Source organism: Myxine glutinosa, chromosome 10, assembly GCF_964187855.1.
Source record: "Myxine glutinosa chromosome 10, kmMyxGlut1.1, whole genome shotgun sequence".
In the NCBI taxonomy this organism is placed as follows: Eukaryota; Metazoa; Chordata; class Myxini; order Myxiniformes; family Myxinidae; genus Myxine; species Myxine glutinosa.
This window is the reverse complement of record NC_136270.1, coordinates 74,450,390-74,458,569: the sequence shown is the minus strand read 5'-3', so window position 1 is coordinate 74,458,569 and position 8,180 is coordinate 74,450,390. Positions and strand designations below refer to the sequence as shown.

General features: G+C 51.8%; 1 protein-coding gene across 2 annotated transcripts in view; it reads left to right on the top strand.

Annotated features, from left to right (window-relative positions):
• The first annotated feature begins 3,246 nt into the window (after positions 1–3,246).
• LOC137434087 (ubiquitin thioesterase otulin) overlaps positions 3,247–8,180 on the top strand; it is a 60,405-nt gene continuing 55,471 nt past the window's right edge. The window contains exon 1 of one of the 2 annotated variants that reach the window (XM_068126746.2): positions 3,247–3,762. In XM_068126746.2, coding sequence (XP_067982847.1) covers positions 3,491–3,762 — 272 coding nt within the window. In that variant the 5' untranslated portion in view covers positions 3,247–3,490. The remainder of the gene's footprint in view (positions 3,763–8,180) is intronic. The other variant, XM_068126747.2, reaches the window with a different exon arrangement.

Here is an 8,180-nt window from a genome sequence, read left to right as displayed (position 1 = left end):
TGGACTTGTTTTTGAAGTCTGATACAATTTCGTCAAATCGTCTGGAGTATCCATCACCTGAAGTGATGTAACCTTGGGGAGTGGTGCAGTAACGGTATCGGCCCCATGGTGTGATGAACGTTGTCAGATGGCGGTCACATTCTCTGATTGGAACGCTGTGATAGCCATTCCAGGCGTCTGTTACCGTCTTTTTGGTGTTATGTGGCACCGCCATTGCTTGATGGAAGGGTGACTGGGTGTGGTGGGTCTCACGTGTGCAGTGCGCATTCAGTGGTTGCAGATCAACTGTCCTCCGTGGGGACCCATCCTTCTTTGGACAGACGACCATTCTGCTGCACCATGTCACTGGTTCACCAATTGGCACCGGTTCCAGAACCCCCTAACTTGATGTCGCGATCGATACCAGCCTTGACTTCTGCCTGCCTGTGTAAGGGGACAGGCACTGGGGTGTGCACCGCTTTTGGTGTTGCCTCGGGGTCAACCATCAGTGTGAGAGGCGGACCTTCCATGTGGGGTAGTGGCTGGTGTTCGCAGACATTGAATGTGCTGCTTTTGTAGTACTCCAGTAGCCATTTCTCCAGCCTCTCTCGGTTCTCGTCAGTGGCCGGAAATGGGATAGATGTAGGCAGTGTAGGGGGAAGCGATCTTTCCGGGCAGTTACAATTTGCATCGATAACTGCTGCCACTGCAGCACCAACTGTGTTGGATTCGCCAATGGTTGGGAAGCTACTAGACACGAGGCCTAGATCGACGCATGCTTCATGACTGAGATACATGTTCCGTGTGTCAGGTGAGATGTAGCACATTTGTCGGGTTTCAATAATGTCGCCATTGGCTGTGCGACCAGACAGGTGTAGGAGCATGGCGCCGATAATCCGGACCCTTCCACTGTTAACAGCATGCATCTTCAGGTTGACAGGTAACAGGTCTTCATTACGCAGCCCGAGTTTGTGGAAAATATTGAGTCCTGTGAGGCAGCTTTGACAGCCAGTGTCGGCCATGGCCTGGAGCCTGGCCGATTTTGGTCGGGATGACAGTGGCTGGCCGAAATGGTCATAAGCTTCCTTATCGATCCATACTATGAGTGTTATGTACGGCTGTGGTTGAGACCTCTTCTTGGTCCAGCCAGAGAGGTGGTCAAATATATGGTGGTCGAGGTGTAGTGGAGTTGACAAGGTGGCCATGGCCCTTTTAATTTGCGGCTTCCAAATGGCCGTTTCTCGTTCCGTGACAGAGCAGAGGAGATCGTGGACCTGGCTGCTTTCTTCCACATCATGAGCATCCATTGATTTGTCCGTAGGTTTGTTGTCCGCCGTTTTCGTGCCTCCCCGGCAGACATGTGCAAAATGGCCGCGAGTGGCGCATTTACTGCATGTTTTCCCATAGGCATTGCAGAATTGACGCCTTTGGTCGATGTTCGGCTGTTTGCCATGACCAGTTTTGCCGCAATAACTACAAATGGCCGCCTGCTTGTCGGTAGTGATCAGGGCTCTTTTGTTCTTCCAGTTTTTGTATTGGCTTGCGCCATGAGCGCCTTCACTATCGAGCAAGGCATTCTGGGAGCGTTTCCCTGCTTCCTTGGCCTCTACGAAAGTGAGAACTTCCTCCAAGCTCATGTTCTGATTTTGATCGCCGAGAACGTCCTGTTGTATACCTTGATCGGCGAGTCCCCGACATAGGACATCGCGAACCATGTCCTTGGTGTAGTTGACATCAGTAGGGGGATTGCATGAGCATACAACAGAAAACTTGCAGATCTCAGCTTGACCAGCCAGACGGGCTGCGTAGGTACGAATTGGTTCTTCTCGGTCCTGTCGCATGTTGTGGAGGTTGACGCGGGACACCATACTATTCTCCTCTCGGACAGCAAGGGACCGAATGGCTTGTAGTATAGCTGCCTCGTCCTTGATTTCAATGCGTGGGTTGCTGCGGTGGAGGTCACGTCGTAGGTTATCATCACAACATTCAAGGAGTTGAACGCGAACATCATTGCCGATTATCTGGGTCGCTGCCTTGTAACCATCCCATCTTCTGGTGAAATATTGCCAATCTTCGCTGGTACCGCCGGTTTGGATACGAGGACGGCTGACTTTGTCCGGTTTGGCTGGTGCAATGGACGTGTGAGTCATGGCGTGGATGGAGAGCTGGATAGCAGCAACGGCATTGTCAGTGCTGTCAGTAACGTAGACACAGCTCGGGAAGGGGCAGACTGCAGCAGGCATCTTCAGATGAGTTGATTGTTCATAAACAAGAATGTATCAATTGAATGCAGGTTTATTAGCAACAACGATGAACAATCAATCTGCAAGACAAAGAAAGCGATGGTAGATATTAGAATAAGATAATAGATACAGAATATGCAAATAACAATGCGCAGTATTACACGAGATGAGAACGCAATAGAGAACAGCACCATACAAGAGTTGTCTATCGTGAGTCACCTGACAACTTGCAATTAGAAGCCATTTTGTTTCCATTTGTGCGGCACACTGAACCTGTTCCCATTGTGTGTGAAGCGCAATGTGTCCGTTTTCTCATCAAGCTGTCTTTCTCTGCACCAAAGAGGGAGTTTATATTACTTAATATTACTTAATTAAAATGAAGTGAGTCAAGGTTCACACTGATGAGTGCCCAATTCGAGGTGAATCACTCTGCCTGTGAAGTACAGTACGTGACTAATACGTGAGTATGTCTATCTATCGTTGCCTCGTGTGGTGCGGTGTAGACGGCGGCGTGTATGTTATGCCCTGGTACACAGACGTTTTGTATATTGTACATATCCTTCAAATTGTGCAATTTTAACCTGCCTTATATAATATCGCCAAGATCTGTACAATAAATGTTATAAAATAATAATGAAATGTAAATTGCAAATTAAAGTAATGCGCTTTGTGCGCGTTTTATATTTTGTTTCCTTAAGTATCTTTCGCAAGCTTAAATAAAATAATCCTTCCTGCATCCCATCCTTATTTAGAATCTGGTTAAAGAAGGTTAAAAGTCAGATCTTATACCGTACTGTACGTGAAAATAATATACAGTGGCGCGGTGAATTCATCGAGATCTATCGAGCTCTATATGTCACAATTATAGATCTATTGTAATTTTAGTTCACGCACGAACAACATCGATTCAGGGATATTTTTTTGTATGGAATGCATTTTGTAGGAAAGAAAGCTTTGTCTTATTTCTGAACGAGAAACCGTGCTGGAGCAAATTCCTTAAAACGTTACAAGAAGAAGAAGAAGAGGCGGTGGATTCGGATTCACCGAGGAAGAAGAAGCTTTTGAGGTGGGAGGAGGAAGAGACAGTAAAGAAAATCAATACAGTAAGGAATAAAAAAGCAGCAAGAAAGACAACGAAACGGAATGAAACCGGATGACAAACATAATTGAGATAAACGGGTACGCGGTGAGGTGTAACTGTGGGGTGCCAAACTGGGAGCGGGTGAAGAGGAGTGATCGGAGTGTGGAAAAGGGGCTTGAAGCGATACATGGACTCGTCTGGCGGATTGGCAAGAGGTGGAACAGGTGATCAAACTACTTCGAATGATTCCCAATTCCGTTCGGACGAGCACACAAAGTCGCCTCAGGCTCAAGCGCGTAGGCCTTGCACGTCGACATTCACCGGGGAGACTCTAGGAGTAGGACGTGGAGACGGATCGCATGTGGAAGTGGAAGCTGAGATGGGATCTGGAACGTATTCCAAGTGCCAGCAATCCCGGTGTTCAAGTTCCTTCACCACAAGCGATACCATCTCGGCCAGGTTTGTTTTGCTCGCGGTTTATGGGTTTTCCGACGCTGTGACGTTATATTACATCACATGGTGCCTCACCTGCACAACGCAAGTACAACATTAGTTTGTGTGTGGAGTTATTTTTGCAATGCATGGCCTGTCACTCTCAGAATATATTTTGGTGTGGGTTTCTAAAGGGTTTCACTCAACCATTGCGATTATGTCTCTGGTGGTGAGTGTGTTCGATGGTGGGGTGTGTGTTCGATGGTGGGGTGTGTGTTCGATGGTGGGGTGTGTGTTCGATGGCGGGTGTGTGTTCGATGGCGGGTGTGTGTTCGATGGCGGGGTGTGTGTTCGATGGCGGGGTGTGTGTTCGATGGTGTGGTGTGTGTTCAATGGCGGGGTGTGTGTTCAATGGCGGGGTGTGTGTTCAATGGCGGGGTGTGTGTTCAATGGCGGGGTGTGTGTTCAATGGCGGGGTGTGTGTTCAATGGCGGGGTGTGTGTATGTGTTCGATGGCGGGGTGTGTGTGTGTTCGATGGCGGGGTGTGTGTGTTCAATGGCGGGGTGTGTGTGTGTTCAATGGCGGGGTGTGTGTGTGTTCAATGGCGGGGTGTGTGTGTTCAATGGCGGGGTGTGTGTGTTCAATGGCGGGGTGTGTGTGTGTTCAATGGCGGGGTGTGTGTGTGTTCAATGGCGGGGTGTGTGTGTGTTCAATGGCGGGGTGTGTGTGTGTTCAATGGCGGGGTGTGTGTGTGTTCAATGGCGGGGTGTGTGTGTGTTCAATGGCGGGGTGTGTGTGTGTTCAATGGCGGGGTGTGTGTGTGTTCAATGGCGGGGTGTGTGTGTGTTCAATGGCGGGGTGTGTGTGTGTTCAATGGCGGGGTGTGTGTGTGTTCAATGGCGGGGTGTGTGTGTGTTCAATGGCGGGGTGTGTGTGTGTTCAATGGCGGGGTGTGTGTGTGTTCAATGGCGGGGTGTGTGTGTGTTCAATGGCGGGGTGTGTGTGTGTTCAATGGCGGGGTGTGTGTGTGTTCAATGGCGGGGTGTGTGTGTGTTCAATGGCGGGGTGTGTGTGTGTTCAATGGCGGGGTGTGTGTGTGTTCAGTGGCGGGGTGTGTGTGTGTTCAGTGGCGGGGTGTGTGTGTGTTCAGTGGCGGGGTGTGTGTGTGTTCAGTGGCGGGGTGTGTGTGTGTTCAGTGGCGGCGGGGGGGGGGGGGGTGGGCGGGGGTGTTCAATGGTGGGGTGTGTTTTCAATGGCGGGGTTTGTTTTCAATGGCGGGGTGTGTGTTCAATGGCGGGTTGTGTGTTCAATGGCAGGTTGTGTGTTCAATGGCAGGTTGTGTGTTCAATGGCAGGTTGTGTGTTCAATGGCAGGTTGTGTGTTCAATGGCAGGTTGTGTGTTCAATGGCAGGTTGTGTGTTCAATGGCAGGTTGTGTGTTCAATGGCAGGTTGTGTGTTCAATGGCGGGGTGTGTGTGTGTGTGTGTTCAATGGTGGGGTGTGTGTGTGTGTGTGTGTGTGTGTGTGTGTGTGTGTGTGTGTGTGTGTGTGTGTGTGTGTGTGTGTGTGTGTGTGTGTGTGTGTGTGTGTGTGTGTTCAATGGCGGGGTGTGTGTGTGTTCAATGGCGGGGTGTGTGTGTGTTCAATGGCGGGGTGTGTGTGTGTTCAATGGCGGGGTGTGTGTGTGTTCAATGGCGGGGTGTGTGTGTGTTCAATGGTGGATGGGTGTGTGTTCAATGGCGGGGTGTGTGTGTGTTCAATGGCGGGGTGTGTGTGTGTTCAATGGCGGGGTGTGTGTGTGTTCAATGGCGGGGGTGTGTGTGTGTTCAATGGCGGGGGTGTGTGTGTGTTCAATGGTGGGGTGTGTGTGTGTTCAATGGCGGGGTGTGTGTGTGTGTTCAATGGCGGCGTGAGTGTGTGTGCAATGGCGGGGTGTGTGTGTGTTCAATGGCGGGGTGTGTGTGTGTTCAATGGCGGGGTGTGTGTGTGTTCAATGGCGGGGTGTGTGTGTGTTCAATGGCGGGGTGTGTGTGTGTGTTCAATGGCGGGGTGTGTGTGTGTGTTCAATGGCGGGGTGTGTGTGTTCAATGGCGGGGTGTGTGTGTTCAATGGCGGGGTGTGTGTGTTCAATGGCGGGGTGTGTGTGTTCAATGGCGGGGTGTGTGTGTTCAATGGCGGCGTGTGTGTGTTCATTGGCGGCGTGTGTGTGTTCAATGGCGGGGTGTGTGTGTGTTCAATGGCGGGGTGTGTGTGTGTTCAGTGGCGGGGTGTGTGTGTGTTCAGTGGCGGGGTGTGTGTGTGTTCAGTGGCGGGGTGTGTGTGTGTTCAGTGGCGGCGGGGGGGTGGGGGGTGGGGGGGGGTGTTCAATGGTGGGGTGTGTTTTCAATGGCGGGGTTTGTTTTCAATGGCGGGGTGTGTGTTCAATGGCGGGTTGTGTGTTCAATGGCAGGTTGTGTGTTCAATGGCAGGTTGTGTGTTCAATGGCAGGTTGTGTGTTCAATGGCAGGTTGTGTGTTCAATGGCAGGTTGTGTGTTCAATGGCAGGTTGTGTGTTCAATGGCAGGTTGTGTGTTCAATGGCGGGGTGTGTGTGTGTGTGTGTTCAATGGTGGGTGTGTGTGTGTGTGTGTGTGTGTGTGTGTGTGTGTGTGTGTGTGTGTGTGTGTGTGTGTGTGTGTTCAATGGCGGGGTGTGTGTGTGTTCAATGGCGGGGTGTGTGTGTGTTCAATGGCGGGGTGTGTGTGTGTGTTCAATGGCGGGGTGTGTGTGTGTTCAATGGCGGGGTGTGTGTGTGTTCAATGGCGGATGGGTGTGTGTTCAATGGCGGGGTGTGTGTGTGTTCAATGGCGGGGTGTGTGTGTGTTCAATGGCGGGGTGTGTGTGTGTTCAATGGCGGGGGTGTGTGTGTGTTCAATGGCGGGGGTGTGTGTGTGTTCAATGGTGGGGTGTGTGTGTGTTCAATGGCGGGGTGTGTGTGTGTGTTCAATGGCGGCGTGAGTGTGTGTGCAATGGCGGGGTGTGTGTGTGTTCAATGGCGGGGTGTGTGTGTGTTCAATGGCGGGGTGTGTGTGTGTTCAATGGCGGGGTGTGTGTGTGTTCAATGGCGGGGTGTGTGTGTGTGTTCAATGGCGGGGTGTGTGTGTGTGTTCAATGGCGGGGTGTGTGTGTTCAATGGCGGGGTGTGTGTGTTCAATGGCGGGGTGTGTGTGTTCAATGGCGGGGTGTGTGTGTTCAATGGCGGGGTGTGTGTGTTCAATGGCGGCGTGTGTGTGTTCATTGGCGGCGTGTGTGTGTTCAATGGCGGGGTGTGTGTGTTCAATGGCAGGTTGTGTGTTCAATGGCGGGGTGTGTGTGTGTGTGTGTTCAATGGTGGGGTGTGTGTGTTCAATAGTGGGGTGTGTGTGTGTGTGTGTGTGTGTGTGTGTGTGTGTGTGTGTGTGTGTGTGTGTGTGTGTGTTCAATGGCGGGGTGTGTGTGTGTTCAATGGCGGGGTGTGTGTGTGTTCAATGGTGGGTGGGTGTGTGTGTTCAATGGCGGGGGTGTGTGTGTGTTCAATGGCGGGGTGTGTGTGTGTTCAATGGCGGGGTGTGTGTGTGTGTTCAATGGCGGCGTGTGTGTGTGTTCAATGGCGGCGTGTGTGTGTGTTCAATGGCGGGGTGTGTGTGTGTTCAATGGCGGGGTGTGTGTGTGTTCAATGGCGGGGTGTGTGTGTGTTCAATGGCGGGGTGTGTGTGTGTGTTCAATGGCGGGGTGTGTGTGTTCAATGGCGGGGTGTGTGTGTTCAATGGCGGGTTGTGTGTGTTCAATGGCGGGTTGTGTGTGTTCAATGGCGGGTTGTGTGTGTTCAATGGCGGGGTGTGTGTGTTCAATGGCGGGGTGTGTGTGTTCAATGGCGGGGTGTGTGTGTTCAATGGCGGGGTGTGTGTGTTCAATGGCGGGGTGTGTGTGTTCAATGGCGGGGTGTGTGTGTTCAATGGCGGGGTGTGTGTGTTCAATGGCGGGGTGTGTGTGTTCAATGGCGGGGTGTGTGTGTTCAATGGCGGGGTGTGTGTGTTCAATGGCGGGGTGTGTGTGTTCAATGGCGGGGTGTGTGTGTTCAATGGCGGGGTGTGTTTTCAATGGCGGGGTTTGTTTTCAATGGTGGGGTGTGTGTTAAATGGCGGGGTGTGTGTGTGTGTGTGTGTTCAATGGCGGGGTGTGTGTGTGTTCAATGGCGGGGTGTGTGTGTGTTCAATGGCGGGGTGTGTGTGTGTTCAATACCGGGGTGTGTGTTCAATGGCGGGGTGTGTGTTCAATGGCGGGGTGTGTGTGTTCAATGGCGGGGTGTGTGTGTTCAATGGCGGGGTGTGTGTGTTCAATGGCGGGGTGTGTGTGTTCAATGGCGGGGTGTGTGTGTTCAATGGCGGGGTGTGTGTGTTCAATGGCGGGGGGTGTGTGTTCAATGG